The 17,258-nt window shown below is 37.9% G+C and overlaps 1 protein-coding gene across 4 annotated transcripts in view; it reads right to left on the bottom strand.

Annotated features, from left to right (window-relative positions):
* The window catches only part of MDFIC (MyoD family inhibitor domain containing), a 75,588-nt gene that overhangs the window by 8,811 nt on the left and 49,519 nt on the right, over positions 1–17,258 (bottom strand). For 2 of the 4 annotated variants that reach the window (XM_073328136.1, XM_073328137.1), the window contains exon 5: positions 3,110–7,193. The exons of 1 other annotated variant lie outside the window; for it this stretch is intronic. In XM_073328136.1, the coding sequence (XP_073184237.1) occupies positions 6,946–7,193 (248 nt within the window). In that variant the 3' untranslated portion in view covers positions 3,110–6,945. Of the gene's footprint in view, positions 1–3,109; positions 7,194–10,522; positions 10,567–17,258 lie in introns of those variants that run through there. One more of the 4 variants, XM_073328138.1, reaches the window with a different exon arrangement.

The raw sequence follows: 17,258 nt of genomic DNA, 5'->3' as shown, positions 1-17,258 counted from the left end.
TCCTTAGCCGCTGGGTCCACTTCAGGCAATGAGTGCCCTAGGAGAAGCCAGGGTCCCCTGCCACTCCCAGGAGTTGGAGTCCGATCCCTGGCCAGGCTGGGGGGTCCGACTGCAGCGGTACCCCCATGAAGCCCTGGGGCAGGCACATAGCCTAACATAGGTCCTTTGCCTGAAGTCCCTTTCCCCTCTGGAGCTGAGGGCTCTTCTTTTGCTGCTGCTTAGGCACCGGTGAGGAGGAACAGTGCTGTGCAGAGCCCAATGCCAGCAGAGCATGCTGCAGAGCGTGCCGCACTGATGCCGAGGTGCTTGGCGTGGGGTCCGAGCGGGAGGGCTCCAACACAGGACGAAGTGCAGCCTCCATGAGGAGGGCCCTCAAGTGGATATCCTGCTTCTTTTGGGTTCTAGGGCAAAAGTTTTTACAGATTCTGCACTTGTCCTTTCTATGGGACTCCCCCAAGCACTTCAAACAGCTGTCGTGGGGGTCACTAATAGGCATCGGCCTGTTGCATGACGAGCATGATTTGAAGCGGGGGAACAGGGAATGCCCTGCTCCAGGGCGAAGTCCCAGCCAGGACTCTAACTACCAAACTAACTTAATGGCTAACTAATTACCTATAAACTATGTACAAAGAAGACAGCGGTTCTTTACAGCCCATTGTCTAACGCGTTTGCAATGCAAGATGAGGTGCTCCGATCAACCATCATGGGTGGTAAGAAGAAAGTGAGAGATGCTGGCGGCACATAATATACCAGCGCATGGGCGCGGCCTTCAACAGCTGACTCTATGGATATTGCTAAGGCAAAAATCTCTGACGACTGTGAACGTGGGCGCGCACACACCTAGAATGGAATTGACATGAGCAAGCACTCAAAGAACAGTGATATTTGCTAGCATATATAGGCCATCTTAGGTCTAGACTCTTCAAACATTTAAGCATGTGTGCAACACCATAGATATCAAGGGGCAGAGCCTCAACTGTATAAACTGTCATAGTTCCAGTGCTATAATAATTTACACCAGCTGTCCCCAGAAGCGTATGCAGGATGATGACCTAAGTTTACTTAGTAGTAACTATCTTATCTTCTGCAGTGTACCTACATTAGGTATATAACTTAGGTATGCTGTCTGTTTAGTGCACATAAAGGTGCAACTCAGGGATGAAGTAGTTGAGGAAGGCTGCATCGCTGTTTAAAAAAAAATTGTGATAGTGTTTGGCTGCTGACTACACACTTTAGAGGGTCATATAAAAAAGATGCCAAATTATCCTGGACTATTACGGTAATGAAATCAGTGAATACATTCCAGAATAAAAATAAATAAGATACTACATGAGTATTAAAGGTTATAGAAAAATATTGTGTACTATTTTGTACTTCAGTAAAGCGTTAATTTTAGACTGTACTGTAATGCATAGGCACAAGAGGGCAAAATTAGACTGCTTGCAGATAATTTAAAAACAAAGGTAATCCTCATACTAAAAAGTCAACTCATATACAGGCTCTGATCCTGTAATCAAATCCTACATCTGTCCCTATCTTGCAGAGTGGAGATGGCACTCCTCTCAAACTGTGGTGGAAATAGTTCACCATGGCAAAGGCTGATAAGGGAGGAAAGACCATTCTCTCATCTAGTCAGTGCCAAAATCACTGTCAAAGATTTGGTGAATGCTCATGACAAAGCTCCTTGATGAATAGGTAGATCTCTGTACAGGTAGTCAACATCATCTTCTAAAAAGCTGAGTGCTCTGAACAAGTCCAAGTAGGTGCAGGATAACTTTTATTGCTATTTTAAGGAAACATTTCAATTTCCTCATGTCCCGATTGGGTCAAAATCATCCTGTTACCTTTGGAATTGGAAAGTATTAGCAGCATACAAGTACCAGAAGGCTTGGTGAGGAGGGGAGAAAGATTAGTCTCCACTTAGTGAATCCTCATTTTTTTTTGTAGGACCCCTCAGGTCACTATTTACTTGAGCCAAGCTGAACTCTGGTGCTCTGAATAGTATTCCAAATACCTGCACCACTGTTGGTTCAGAGATAGAATTCTCTGATTTGCCTTCTCTCACTCCCAACGAGAGCACATGGCGACAATTTTGACAGGGTTTTCCAAATGTCTAAAAAAGTTCTAAGCACAGGCAGAGAGCTCTTTGCCATCTTTAGGACTGAGAGGAGCAAGAAATTTCAGATTAACAGAAGTTTTGCAGAAAGCTGTAACGTATCTGTTAAGGGCTTTTAATGGATTTGCCTCAGTGTAACCACAGTGTTCGTCTCCAAACACACACACACACAGTCTCTCTCTCTCTGTTGTTGTGAATATTATTTGGGTATCACATAATAAAATAGTTAGACCTACAATGAAAAAGCTTTTCCCTTTAGAAATGAATTCTTTTCTTAAAAGATGGCGATTCCCTTTGAGTTTAACTAACAGTTTTTACTATAAACTACTAGTGTTAAAATACAATTACTATGCACACTAAAGTTCCTAAATGTGGATCAGGTCTCCTCTTGACTGAAGACATTGTTCTCCAAAAATGTTATTGTATATAGCCATCTACTATTATATCTGAATAACTGGAGTAAACCTCAAACCACGGCTATTTGTAGAGGTTTTTATTAGTATTTTTATATGCACTATTATTTTCTAGTAGAAATTTAGCTATTATCCCAAAAGCAACATTTCATTGTGTAGCCTTTTAAGCACAGAATTTCATTCAGTGCAACTAAAATATTAGTAACATTTGGTGGAGAGTCTTTAGAATTATTTTTGATTTTCTAAGGTCTCATGTATACAGGAGGGTTGTTATCACTTTAAAAAAAAAGATTTAGTAAACCATTGTAAAAGGCCATGTGGACACTCTTCTTTCAGTTTGAGAGGCTTATTTAGGTTTAGCTTAACCCTGTTCCCACTCAATTTGAGCCAAACTGAAATAACCTTAGTTTAAACCACAGTAAGTGCCAAACAGCCTTTTGCACTGGTTTAGTTAAATTGGTTTAAAAAAAAATCACACCTTAAATTAAAGCAATGCTATTTTCTTGTGTGGATGAACCTTAAGTTTTTGCAGTCTCGTGAGTCCATTAATCTTACTGCCAATTAAATAATACTGTGAACCGACTACTCCATGTTTAGTGTAGCTTTTTAGTCATTTGAAAGGGACATGTCAGTGAATATATTAAAAATACAATAATTCACCCTGAGTGTGATTCCACTGTAGTCAATGGAGTTACACCAGGGATAAATTTATCCCACTAGTGTTTAACTTACATAAAATGTATTTTAAATGTATTCCATATTACAAAGTCCCAAGTTATTTCTTCGGATATTATTTCTTTGCTATGCGTTGCGAAATTATACATAGTGATATTGGTTCACTCACACTGTGAGTCAGCCAAAGATTACAAGCTGTAGCAGGAAGTCTTGCGTAAAGCAATGTCTGTATGCAGAGACTTCTACATGATGTTAAAATGCAAAACAGTAACAAGACAGTAACAAAGTATTCCAAAGTTTTAAAATAAAGTTCTTTTATTTCAAAATAGTGTTTTACAATTACACAGATCCAGTTAATATAAAATACAAATAGTAACTTACCAATTTGTAAAAAACAGGGCCAGTTTGCAAAACTGTAAAACTGAAACACTGTGAAATGTCCACCAGAAATTTTACAAACTTGATGAGTACTGATTTTTTATTTAAACTACATTTCACATTGTCTACTTTTAGTTCTGCTTGTTTTTGTTACACAAGGTGCTCATAAGATTGCCTACAGAATGGACATAACAAAAGAGAATTTTAAGAATATAAATATTAAAAAAGTTCTTTAAACTACTCACTAATGTTCTCTGCTGCAGAGATAAATATTACAAAAATGCTAATATTTCTATGACAAAGAATAGCAGAATAGATTTAAATGTTAAACAAATCACACGGTTAAAAATTTCAGAATTAAATGTGCAATAATCTGATGATAGTTCCAAGTCATTGGAAGGCTTTAAATGTCCTATTAACTGCTAGTATTTTCACTTCCTAATATTTCACAAATCAAGTGGACACAAGAGAAATATTAAAATTAGGTATATATAAATATCCAGATTCTGATTATATATAAATTATAAACAGAGCTCTTCTTGGTTTTGGTTTAACAATATTGGGACTATACTCTTTAGAAAAAAAATGAAATATGTGCATTTCCCACCTTTTTCTACTTTGAACCCAAAACATTTCCATTTGTAAAGCATCCTACAAGCAGAACCATTTGTGTGTATAACAATCTAAGTGAACAAACAAACCTTAAACCATGAAAAGGTAGTTTGCATAGACCATAATTGTTTGCCCATCTATAGCAGCCTGTGGTATAGTAATTTATTTTCAAGAACAATACTAAACAATTCTTAAAATTCAATATTTACTAAAAGCTTAATAATGCAGATGTTCAGTTTTCCAGAAATCTATAAACCAAAATGTGACTGCTCTGGCACAAAGAGAAGACATAGGAAGCCCTTCTCCCCTGACTCACAAACGCATTCAAAACAAGGGATAGCCGTAGCTTATTTGGCTGTGCTAAGCAACACAGGGGATGGGACAGTTAGCACAGTTTTTAGTGCTACCTGGTTCCAGAGAACATTTCCCCAACACCACCGTGGTGATATCCATCAGCGTTGTGCTGGGGGGAAGCACTGTCTACACTTTCCCAAGGTGCAGCAAGTCCTACTGCTCACGGTGATGCCCCCAGTTTCCCCAGAGGCATTATATCTTACAAAGGCAAAATGCCTCCAGGCACTGCCACTCAGTCAGCATGCCTCTTCCCCCGTCCCAGTGAGGTTCAGACTAAAAGGAGTCATAAATAAGCCCCATCGGCCTGATTCTGAGCTCAGTTATTTTATCAGTTTAACAATGTAGATTTTTATTATAGTGTCCATTACCATAATATCTGAGCACTTCCTTAATGAAGGTACACCATTAGAAAACGGTGACAGTGGAGAAACACCTGGTTTACCTTAATGTGAGATCAGAATCTGGATCTATCTATGTAGCAAAAAGAGATGGGAAAAGCTACTGTAATAACTGCCAAAAAAAAATAGATAAAGATACCTGCTGAATAAATCTGCATTGAACTGGAATATACCACAATCCTGGAGAGGTCAAGGCAGAAGGAAACACCTCCCTAGTTCCACAGAATTGTGAAGGATACAGCTATTTTAAGGTTATAATTTTCAGTGAGAACTCACAGTAGTAAGCACTACTAGTCAGTGTTTACACGACCAGGCCCTAGGTAAGAACAATGTGTTCACCGTGAATTTCACATTCCCATGCTCTTTCAGTTTGTCACATTTGCATACATTGAATTCTTTACATTGGAAAGAACTGTTTTAGGGTCAATTCACTTTAAGGAAATGTGATATTACTCATCAAGGACTGTTGTAGTGAGACCTAAATCTACTAGGACCAACAAGCTACAAACAGGAAATATGGAGTCTAGATAGCAAAGTTAAACATGTGAGATCAAGACGTACAGGTAGTTTATATAACAGAACAAATGAGGCAGAGGTATTGAGGGGAGAAACTAGCAGATGCTAAGGTAAATGGGCACCATTATTTCTCAACATCTGGAAATTGTGTAATCACTAGCTAAGTTGGGCCAGAGTCTGTTCTCAATTACACTGGGAAAATTTAGACTTACTGAGAAAATCTAGATATACATGGTGTAATTAAGAGAAAAATTTGGCCCATTGAATCCTATGTGTTTTTAAAAGACATTACTACAGTTCCTTCAGTTTTAAAGCGACACAATCAGCTTAAAAGTAACTATTTGAAAATTCTTTACATACTGTTTATAAGTAACACTTAAAAGAACCAATATTTGAGAATAAGATATTTCATAAGTTTACTTTCTACACTTGATAGTACTTCCTCTCTAGCTGGTTTCACTATTTCCTCTGACTGCCCATTCCCCCTGTTTGTGTGGGTCTTTCCTACAGCAGAGGAAGGAGGATGGGGGCGGGGGAGGGGGGGGAGAGAAAATTAAATTAGGAAATGTGGTTGTAAAGCCACAAAAACTGGTAGGTTTAGAATCTCAATTTTTTTTTCATGATATTCCTTAAAATAATCAGAGTGATTGAGCATCTAACTGAGAAATGGTATGTTTCATGTTTGCCTAGGCTTTCAAAACCTTGTTCTAAAACTGATCACTTCAAGTAACATTGACACTGAAGGGAAATACAGGTCCCATATAAAAAGTTTATTGTGGTTTGGAAGACGGTGGGTGAAATCCTGGCCCTTTTTAAGTCAATGACAAAACTCTCATTGACTTAATTTACCTGGATTTCACCTATTATCAGTATTCACCATGGTAAGCACAGGGAATCTCTCTCAAACCAATGGAATCTTTCAAAACAGAAGAAACATTTCAATGTGACCACTGCACCAAGACCAATTGTAGATTCCCACTGCATATTTTAAATTCACTTTGAAATATAATAGGCCAAAGTTACTTCAAACCATAAAAGGTTGAAGTAAAGACATTTTGCTTTCAAGAACTCCTGCAAAAGTGTGTTAGGTATGGAAGGCTATTCAAGCATTTAAGCATTAAAGTAGGTGAGGGGAAAATATTTAAGGCTACTTTGCAGTCTTTTCTCTGGCCAAAAACTTAACTCAAATTGCTATTTTAGCCAAGCAAGGCCTATTGTATCAGGCCTTTAAGTTGATTACAGCCAACTATTCCATTTGCAAAGCCAAAGAGGGTTGGAAAGTAACTAGAATTTCACATACTAAACCATAAAACATTTGTTAAAGTACAGGTTTTTTGTTTTCTCTAAAGATTCTTTAAACATAGCAAATTAACAGTGCAAATACTAGGTTGCTGTGTGAGACTCTTACCTTATTTTTCTTCAAAAGTAATTTTAAAAGCTCTCCAGTTTTTAACAGAATTTAAAAAAAAAAGATACAAATATTTCATGTTGGGAAACAAATCCCACAGCATTCCATACAGATTTCCAAGCAGTCTGATGATTCGCAACAAGCGTCCATTATGCCACAATCCATGTCACAAGGGGAGTTACAGTCATCCCCCATTTCATCCCCACAGCAACAACAGCAGGCCTCCGATGTACAGATGCCACAGGAAGCTTGTCCCAGAACAATATTACAGAGGGTGAGAAACTCACAAAACAAGCAAGCCAGGATACAGTGAACACAGCAATCTTCGTAAGTACCAGTTTTGTAGCGTGCCGCATATAAAAAAAAAAAAAGAGGGGAAAAAAGGACAAATCAGTATTACATTTTATGTGCAAATATGTCGCATAATAATTACTGGCACTGCTTTACAATCTGCCAAGCTTCCCCTCCCCTGCAACATGAAGTTCAAATTTTGTGTCCTCCTCTTCAAGGTCACAACACAGTCAGCTTAAATCTTGGATCTCATCTTGTATGTCCCCCTCCATTAGTCAATTATGCTAGCCTCGATGCCAGGCTTCATGTCCTTTCTCTCCTCTTGTTTTCACATCACCCCCTGCATATCTCTATCATCTCCTCATTCAAATTTGTCCAAACTTACTTCTTCCATGACACCCATAAATTACCTGATTATGAAAGAAATATCAAGTTATCTAAAGTGACTGCTTCCTTTTGGTCTACCTTTGCATCTGTCTTCTAGATTGTAAACTCACCATATTTTATATCTGTGCCATATATGGTACCAACCACAGAGCTGGCATATAAACATGTTAGTTTCTTCTAGCAGGATCAGTTTGTGTGGTAAAGGTCCAATACAATTTATGTACTGTTTACTTTTACTGTTCATACTGTATTGGGGACCTTTGCTACACGTAATTTTATAGTTGTGTGACTAAGGACAGGAGAACTGGTGCTGGGGGGAGGAATAGAATTAAGAACCATACCTCAGCCACATTTCAAGTCAAATCAAACCCAACTATTTTGAGAGCCACCTTCATGAGACATAATTCATAAGAGAAACAAAGACAAAAACAGAACACTGAAACTTTATGAACTGAGAGTTGGTCCCAGCTGCTTATAATTTATGCATAAATTATGTGCTTGCTTGTTGCTGATGTTTATGGAAAAAAGTAGTTATAGCCAAGGAGATGCCACCACAGCATGAGGATTTTGCTTTCTCTGTGATATCAGAGAAAGTAATCCCAAAACCAGCCATATCAACATGCTATATATACACACATCTACATTTTCAACAATGAAGAAAAAAATCTGTTCTGATCCCACATTTTAAATTATTCCTCAGCACAATTCTCTTATTAGTATTAGATTTAATTAATTTTTAAAGCTAACTGGAAATTAGAACTAAACCTGAACTGAAATATCCTGCTGTCATGGGCACCAGTAAGTCACACATGGTAAATGAGAAAGTGCACTTGACTGCTACCCCACACATCATCGGTTGGAGAGATGGCACCCAAATAATGAATACATGTAATCACATCAAATAATTGTCACACAAAGATTGGAAGAACAGCAAAACATTGAGCACTGAGAAGAAAATTATAGTACTGAGGCATACATTTATCAGATTGTCATCAAAATCAACCCAAAGAAAACCCAATTACATACAGTATGTTCTGAAATGCTCAGCTTAACCCCCCCGATATAGGTCCATATATCATGCACACAAGTTTGATTTTGTGTTCATCATTCAGCAACAGATACTATTTGGGGAGGAGTATATTTAATCTGAAAGAGACATGAATACTTAGAACACAAATGAAACTTTTAAAGTTGCAAGACTTTTTAAAGCAAAAGGACACTACAGGGTTACATCTTTAAAGCTGTGGAATATTGTAAGAAATTAACGGCTCACTTGGACGTAAAACAAATCTGATCAGAATGGGCAATCAGTTTTGAAAATTAGACAGACTAAAACATAAATTAGATTAATATTTATAACTCAGTGGAGAAAATATAGTCCTAGTGTTTTTTCTACTGGTACACTTGTAAGTTAGTCTGTCCTTTCAAAAACACTTGATGCCAAACTGTTTAGCTATTTATAAACAGTTATCGCAAGGTGATTTTCATGCTAACCTACAAATGTAACCAGAGGCAACAGTGATGATAACATAGCACTCAAGAATACAGTAACAATTTTAGATGCTCACTTGTAGACCATGTCACATTTTGAAAGGCTTTATGGAAAAACGTGACCAAACTATATCTGTGAAGTCCAGATGTGGTATAATAAATGAGCTTACTAACTTATTTATAGTAGGCAGAGTCCAAACTGATGTACTAAATTTGGAAGAAATCTTATTTAAGTCAGTGTACGTACTAAAGATACGTCTACACTGTAAAAAAAGGGGTGACTATAAGTACATCCATACTATCTTTAATTTCTCACAACTCAGTAACCTCAGTACATACGCAGAGTTCCTGGCGGGCTTGTACTGGCGCAGCTAACCCATGCCAAAGCCCATATTGCCAATCACATCTTCATTTGCGGCATAGATATACCCTGAGTGATTGTGATCAAGCAAGACTTATGGGTTTTTACATACATTTAATAGCTGAGAAATTAAAATTATAAATGTGTATTTTTGACATTAAAGGCGAATTAGAATTTCTGGTAGGAAACAGCAAAGTTGCAGTTCTCATGTTTTAAAAAAATAAATGAATGAGGTGATTTCATTGAGCCAGTTGACACAGGAAAGCGTTGACAAGAGGATTATCAGGAGCAGTAGGTAAGAACATTGTCATCTGCATACATAAATATCTTAGGTTAGGTGCAGTACTTAAGCCAACAAATGAATTTATATAAATAATAAATAGAGGTGGCCTAGAATAAACCCTCAAGATGCAGTAAAGCCAGAGAAAGAGCGAGAAAAACAAAACAACTCTCTCAGAAATTCCTTAGCGTTGTGTGGTAAGGAGAACTGCGAGACGCAAATGCTGATAAGCTTTAGCAGTTTTTAAAAAAAAAAACAACCACTTTGCTTATGTCTGTTAAAGTGGCTTCTTTATATGGAAAAAAATCCTATACCTATATAAGTGACCTTCATCCAAAACTCTGCAGATATGTGAAATGAAGTTGGGAAATATTAGCTAAGTGAATTTGACCAAAGCCACAGGGACTGTGATTAATTAGCTTGCTGTCATGGAGACCATGTCATGGAATTAGCTGGGGACCATAGATTTGTTCAGGTACAATTTCCTCTCTCATTTTTGATGTAAAGTAACTAGAGGTAGAAGACAACAGTCACATGAGTCTATGGAATGTCCACATTTGAGGAACTGTTATTTTTATTATTCTCTACCCTCAAAACAGGCAGATAGACAGAGGTTAACAACGAAAGAAAACAGGTAATGATTTTGAGTAGACTGCAGGACATTTCACAACTGTTACACAGAGAGATAAAGGCCAAAATACAGAAACACATACACTAACCTTCATCACTGCCTCCTTTTCCAGCGATGTGTAAATCAGAGATAGAGGCAAACAGACACACTCAGGATATAGCACACATTGATATACTGGCTTTTAAAGCAAGAAGCAAAAAACTCACCAGAGTCTACTTTTCAGTTCTCAGTGTAGAGAAAGACATTCCGTGGAACCTGCAAAGCTTTCCATTATGTAGATATTTACTGAAGCAGACCGATTGTGTTGGTCTACATAAAGCTACTTCACTCTTGGCTAATTATCAAAGGCCAAAGCTATCCATGCATGCTCAATTACACAAAGAAATGATGCACTGTTAATTTTGGCTGATGGTTCTATTATGGGTGTCACTATGGATGTTTTTTCTTTCATCTCTTCTTCACAGGAGTGAAGCAGAAACTTATGCACATACTGTTTATTCTGATCTAAGCTGCCCTGACGTAGCAAACTCACACATTCTCCACTCAGAAGATACTTAGTTTCCTATAAAAAGAAAAGGAGTATTTGTGGCACCTTAGAGACTAACCAATTTATTTGAGCATAAGCTTTCGTGAGCTACAGCCCACTTCATTGGATGCATGAAGCTGTAGCTCACAAAAGCTTATGCTCAAATAAACTGGTTAGTCTCTAAGGTGCCACAAATACTCCTTGCCTTTTTGCGAATACAAACTAACACGGCTGTTACTCTGAAACCTTAGTTTCCTATGAGGTTTACTAGCCTACACAGACTTCAGAGAATGAAAAGAAAAAAAAGGCATAACATCTGTGTTACTTTCTTTATCCTTTCAGTGACCAGTGACTCAACTGTATGATGAACAAGAATTTTGGGCCATGTTTCAAGGGCAAAGTTGAAACATTAATGAAACTTTTCCCCGCCCATGCTATTGATTTTAAATCTGGACTCTGAACAGCTGTGTTGGACTAGAAGATTATAGAATATGTTGTGATGAGCAAGTTGTTATCACCACATCCACCTAACCTCAGGTTTTTGGTGACTCTCAGTAGTTTCTCCAAAATCTCTATACTTTGGTTGGTACCAGAGGTACCATAGCCAAAAGTACAACTGACCCGGAGGTTATGTTGAATAGAACACACTAGTAAGAGCAGAGTTCTAGTTGTATCAATTTAGATGGAATATATGAGCCAAAGGTATTAACATAACCAAGTCACTGTCCAATGTTAAACAACTTTAAACAAGTTTCAGAGTAGTTAGTCTGTAGCTGCAAAAAAGAAAAGGAGTACTTGTGGCACCCCTTAGAGACTAACAAATTTATTTTATTTTCAAATAAATTTGTTAGTCTCTAAGGTGCCACAAGTACTCCTTAACTTTAAACAAGGTTCAGGATTTGGTATACAGAGACCTCAGCCTGGTTAGTACCATGGCAAGCACACTATTAGAAATCCTTTCAACCTTTTATGAAAGTTAAAAAAAAAAAAAAAAAAGGAAAAGCAGTTTAAAGCATTTGAAATGTAAAGCATTGAATACGGTTTTCATTTTATCACCTTCCTTTGCTCCCTTTCCCCTTAGCTGGGGAGCATTTTTAGAAGGGAAAATCCTCTTCTTTGATAGACTCGTAGATTGCATTAAAGATAACTGTCCTTTTGGGGAAAAGAGAAGTTTGTAGGGATAGTTTGTAGCAAGCTGTTGTTAAAGTTTGATCTGTTTCGTAGAAGACAAAAGAAGACAAACACTTGCAAAAGGAGGGAGAAAAACCCCCAGCAAAGATTGAAGTGCAGCTTCTGTCACTGCTGGAGAAAAGAGAAGGATCGGAAAGAGAAGAAATAAAGTAGGGGAAGAAAAAGACACATAAGGGGAGGCAGAAGGAAGAGACAAGTCTCACATCCAAAGTAATATTTGAGATTTAATCTTGGGTTTACGAGCATATGCAACAGATCAATGTGCTGCAGAAACCACACACATGCCCGGCTGTGGTACTGGCAGATGTATCCTAGTTCTTCCATCTCCAAAACTATAAGTGTGTCTGTCACTTGGCCTAGTTGATCTCTCTCTTAGTGGGTGGTAGAGGGTCCCTTATATTCTTTGTAAGTCAGTCACTTAAAGGCAACAGGACACACACCACTGGTATATTACACAGGATTCAGTCAAAAAGATAATTTCAGGTTTTTCAATACTCCTTTGTAGACAGTTATGTTTCTACTCCTTTCATAAGATTCTGAAACACTTTTTCCCAGGCTCCAAAACCAAGTCCTACAGATTACTTAACTAGAAGATCTTGGATAAGCACAAATATTTTTGATGATAGTGCTTGTATGAAAGATTGTTTCCAATGGAGTTTATTTCCACTTACATAAAAAAACACAGCAGGTGCTACAGATGAGTCAGAAGTGGAACACATTAAGCCAACTATCTGGAACATGAGTTTCATTTTACATTCCCAAAGATGAGCAAAAATCATGGAAAAAGAATAAAGCCAGCAACCTGGGGGTGGAGTGTATCTTTTTGCAACTTTTTAAACACCTATTCTTTTCTGTTGCAATACAGTCTTCCTCTTTATACTGTAATACAAAGTAGGGTTGCTGGGCCTAAAACTGTCTCCTGATAAACCACAACAGCCAAAGGTTTGAACTAAAGCCACTATTCACCTCAGTGACATGCTAACTTCAAAAAAATCTCTCTTTGTGCAGAAAAAACATTCATCCATTTTTAAAAATTGGACATTTCCTAACATAGTGTAGGCTGGAGAAACTGGGGCCCACACAGTCACAACAGCATTCTTTAGTTCTTCATCTCCCAGTTTGCCATCCCACATAGCAGTGCCCCTTCACCATAAACCAAGATATATTTGCCTTAAAGTTAATGGTGCAGCACTTTTGGTAATCAGGTTTCCTCTATTTTTGATCAGGTGTAGAACTTGCTCTTTATAACAGACTGTGTCAGAGTGCTGGGCAACAGCAACTATGCAGCACTCTGATCACTGTAGCACCAATTAAATCACATGTTGTTTACTAGCAGAGTCTCTCCAGGTGGTCTGGGTGCACAGAGGAAGACAGGGGCAGAGAGAGAGCCCTGTTACATAGACCTTTTCTCTTTCACTCTCCTCCCCACAAATCTAAAACAATTTCTAATTTCTCAACATCCTTTTTAAAGTGTGGACACCAGAACTGGACAAAGTATTTCAGTAATGGTCTCATTAATGCAATATATAGAAGTAACACCACCTCCTTCCACTTACTCAATACCTGATCATACATCCTAGGATTGCATTTACTCTCTTTGCCTCTGCACTGGACTGGGGGCTCATTTCTCTTGTTTATGCAGTACAACCCTTAAGCCCTTTCCAAAATCACTATTTGCCAAGATACCATCCCCTATCCTGTAAGCGTGACCTACATTCATTGTTCCTAGATGTATGAACTTGCTTCTGGCTGTATTAAAACGTACATTACTCAAATCAGCCCAGCTCACCAAGTGATCCAAATTGCTCTATGGAAGCGTACCTGTCCTTACCATTATTTACTACTTCATCAATGTAACTGTCTCCTGCAAACTAGCAATGATTTTGTGTTTTCCTCCAGATCGTTGAAAATAATATTGAAGAACATTGGGCCATTCAGTGGGATGCCACAACAAACACTGCCATTGAACAACAATTGCTCAGTTACTTTTTGAGACATATCAGTTAGTTAATCCATTTAGTATGTGCTACATTGATTTTGAATAGTGCTGTTTTCGTAATCAGAAAATTGTGTAGTACAAAGTCTAACGGAAGACTAAGAATGACATAGTTCCTTTTATGAACCAAACTTGTAATCTTATCAAAACACAATATCAAGTTCAACCAGACCTATTTTCCCTAAAGCCATGTCAATTGGCATTAATTATTATACCATTCTTTAATTCTTTACTAATTGCATCCCAAATCAACCCTTCCATGATTTTGCCTGGGATCAACATTAAGCTAACCAACCTGAAGTTACCCAGGTCATTCCACTGAGCTTCTGTTAACTATTAGCACACTACTAACTTTTTTTCTCAGTTCTGTATTTTAAGATTTCTTGGACAGGGTTCTAAAAACTCCTTGTCAGTGTCAGAACAAATGGGCAATAAATACCACAAGCTAGTCAAGGTTCTGCAGCTCAAACAGTGCATATGCACAAAGTTACTTTCGGTAGATTTGGGAAGATCCAACCTAGGTTTGGACCTAGCAGTCTTAACTTCTTACTATTATTTATTTTTGCCAAATGAGAGATTCACCGCTCACAATTTAGGGAGCAAAAGACCCAAAAATGAACAAAACTTTCCCAGGGTCCCGCAAAAATTGTATTTAACAGCAAACTTTGGTTTAAAAACAACTTTCTCTGTTTGAAATATACTTTCTGAAAACTAACAGTCCCTTTCTTTATCACTATTTCTTTTAAGAACATGTTCAGTATCTTAGAGGTTGCACACATGCAGCACATTGCTGCAAGTGGATGATAACTCCTCAAAAAAAAATTTAAAAAAAGCCACTTTAACTACAACAAACAGCAAGGATCTAAGTTAGGGTAAAGCCTTGCTGCCTAAACTTAACTTTCCATAACCAAAGTTTGCCAAATCATTCCTCGTTTTTAGTTATATATTTTAATGTCACTTTGTTTTTAAGGGTCACAATAATTATTATAACTAGCAGTATTAGCATAACATTTTTTATCTTCCTTACACACATTAACAATTCCTCAGTATCCCAGTTTAATATGCAAGACTGAAACAAGCATTTTTTGAAACAAGGTTAGCTTCCCTTCTGCTATCTCCACCCACTTCTTTTATTTAAACTGGGTAGATCTGTTTAACAAACAGATTTTAAGAGATCCATTACATGACCATCTAAACTGCACAAGATCAGCCAAAGTTAAATTGCAACACGTATAGCAAAAACACACATGCAGGCTGATCTTTGCTTCTTTTACAATACTTGACACTAACCTGTCACAAACTGACTCAATAAGCTTTCATACCAGGCAGGCAGGTCATATACAATAAAAGGTTTTCATGTCTGTAATGGTAAATAAGCTCACTTACAGAATGCAGACCTTGGTCAGCTTTTTAGCTAACTATATTCACACAGTTCAGACAACTCAAAACAGATCTCCCAAGCACTCTGCTGTCTCACAGCAAGAATCAAAAAGGGCAAAACCGCAATCAAAGTGGCAGTTGAGGTCCTCAGCAGGGGTTTGCTCAAGGCCCATACAGAGAGATGAACAGAAGTCTCAGCAGGTGTTACAGGTCTCATGCAGATCGGAGGAGCAGACCTGGAGAAAGCCAAGGATGAACACAGAGCACTGTCAGAAGAGACAGGCCACAACCAAAGCAGCACAGCAGTCTGAGACAAACAAGAGACAAGCTGAAGAGAAGCCAGCTGAACAAAAGTAAAATAATGATGATGATGATAATAATTAAATTAAATAGAGATATGGTTTACATTTACAAAGCAGTGTACAAGAGGTAACAGATTAAAAAAACTGTTATCTATGTGATCAACCCCCTCTCCAGCTGCTGTGCACATCACCTTGAAAATATTCAATATTCCTAAGCAAAATAGTGAACTAAAATTTTAAATACACAAACAGGCCACAAACAGTACAGTTCTCCCTATTTTAGGAAAAAATATAAAAATGTGAAACACGAGAAGACACAGGATAGTTTAAGCATTTTAAAAGCTGACAAAAGTCATTTCTCTTCTTCGGGAAAATTAAAAAGCTACCTGAAATAAACAGGCATATAACCTTGCGCAACAAAAGGAAGCTCATAATGTGAGCTCTTGAAACACAATCTGATAACATTACTTTTCTGTGTAAACAACTGCTATCATTGTGATGTGATTGTCAATCTCTTTGTTAGGGAAGATAAGGTTCACAATATGAAAAAGGTTTTAGAAACTATGCCCAAAATTTGTGCACATCATTGCTGGGTGGATAAATGTATAATGTTAGTTACAGCACTGAGGCGTGTGAACCTATATATTTGTCCAGCTAACTATATTTGTTACTTTGAATATAGTTAAAGAAGATTGCATATGCATTTGATTAATAATAAGCAAATTAGCCTTCTATAAGAAGTTACAAAAGGGTAACATTCTCCTAACTGCCTTCAGAGCTGGACCACTGGAAAGCAGCGGCTGTTGGTTGGACACCCAGCTCTGAAGGCCATGCCACTGCCAGCCGTAGTGCAGACGTGCTTCTCCACTGCTGCTGGTGGCAGTGCTGCTTTCAGAGCTGGGCGTCTGGCCACCACTCCCAGCTCTGCCTTCACACACAACGAAGGGGATCATGAGCAAATAAAGCGGAGAACTGTTCTAAATAAATGTTCTTTTCTGGAGTGGTGATTTAGTCCCTGTGCATTATTTCATTTAGGTCAAATGACCAGTACCAGTGTGTCCACTTGGGGGTTTAATCAACAAAAGGAGTGATGAGAGAGCAAGACGAATATTTCCTGCATGATAAGGACTTATACAAACATCACCAACAGTCTCCACAACTGCACCTCCACTTCCAGCAGAATAAACTACTCAAGTGCTGAAAAAGTTGCCAGCAGGTTTATCCTATTTTTTGACACAGATGCAGAAGTGCCTGCCATAGGACCACAATGCAAAATAAACCAAGTTACTGAAGAGAAAAATAACATTTTCCACAGATGTGTATTCATCACCTGATACCTCCATACAGTTTAATTACGACACAATAAAGCTATGCTGCACTCAAACTGAAAACAGTTGAACCTGAGCAACAATTTCAGCAGCTGTCTTAGATCATACTATTCAGAGCCAAGACAAATTTTCTCACCTCCAAAAACCATAGCATTAAGCACCAAATTAAACATGTCTAATTTTAGCTGTTGGATAATTCTGTATCTAGAGATTATATGTGACAG

This window comes from Lepidochelys kempii, chromosome 1 (assembly GCF_965140265.1).
Source record: "Lepidochelys kempii isolate rLepKem1 chromosome 1, rLepKem1.hap2, whole genome shotgun sequence".
Taxonomy (NCBI): Eukaryota; Metazoa; Chordata; order Testudines; family Cheloniidae; genus Lepidochelys; species Lepidochelys kempii.
The sequence above is the reverse complement of the archived record's forward strand: the minus strand, read 5'-3'. Positions and strand labels throughout refer to the sequence as shown.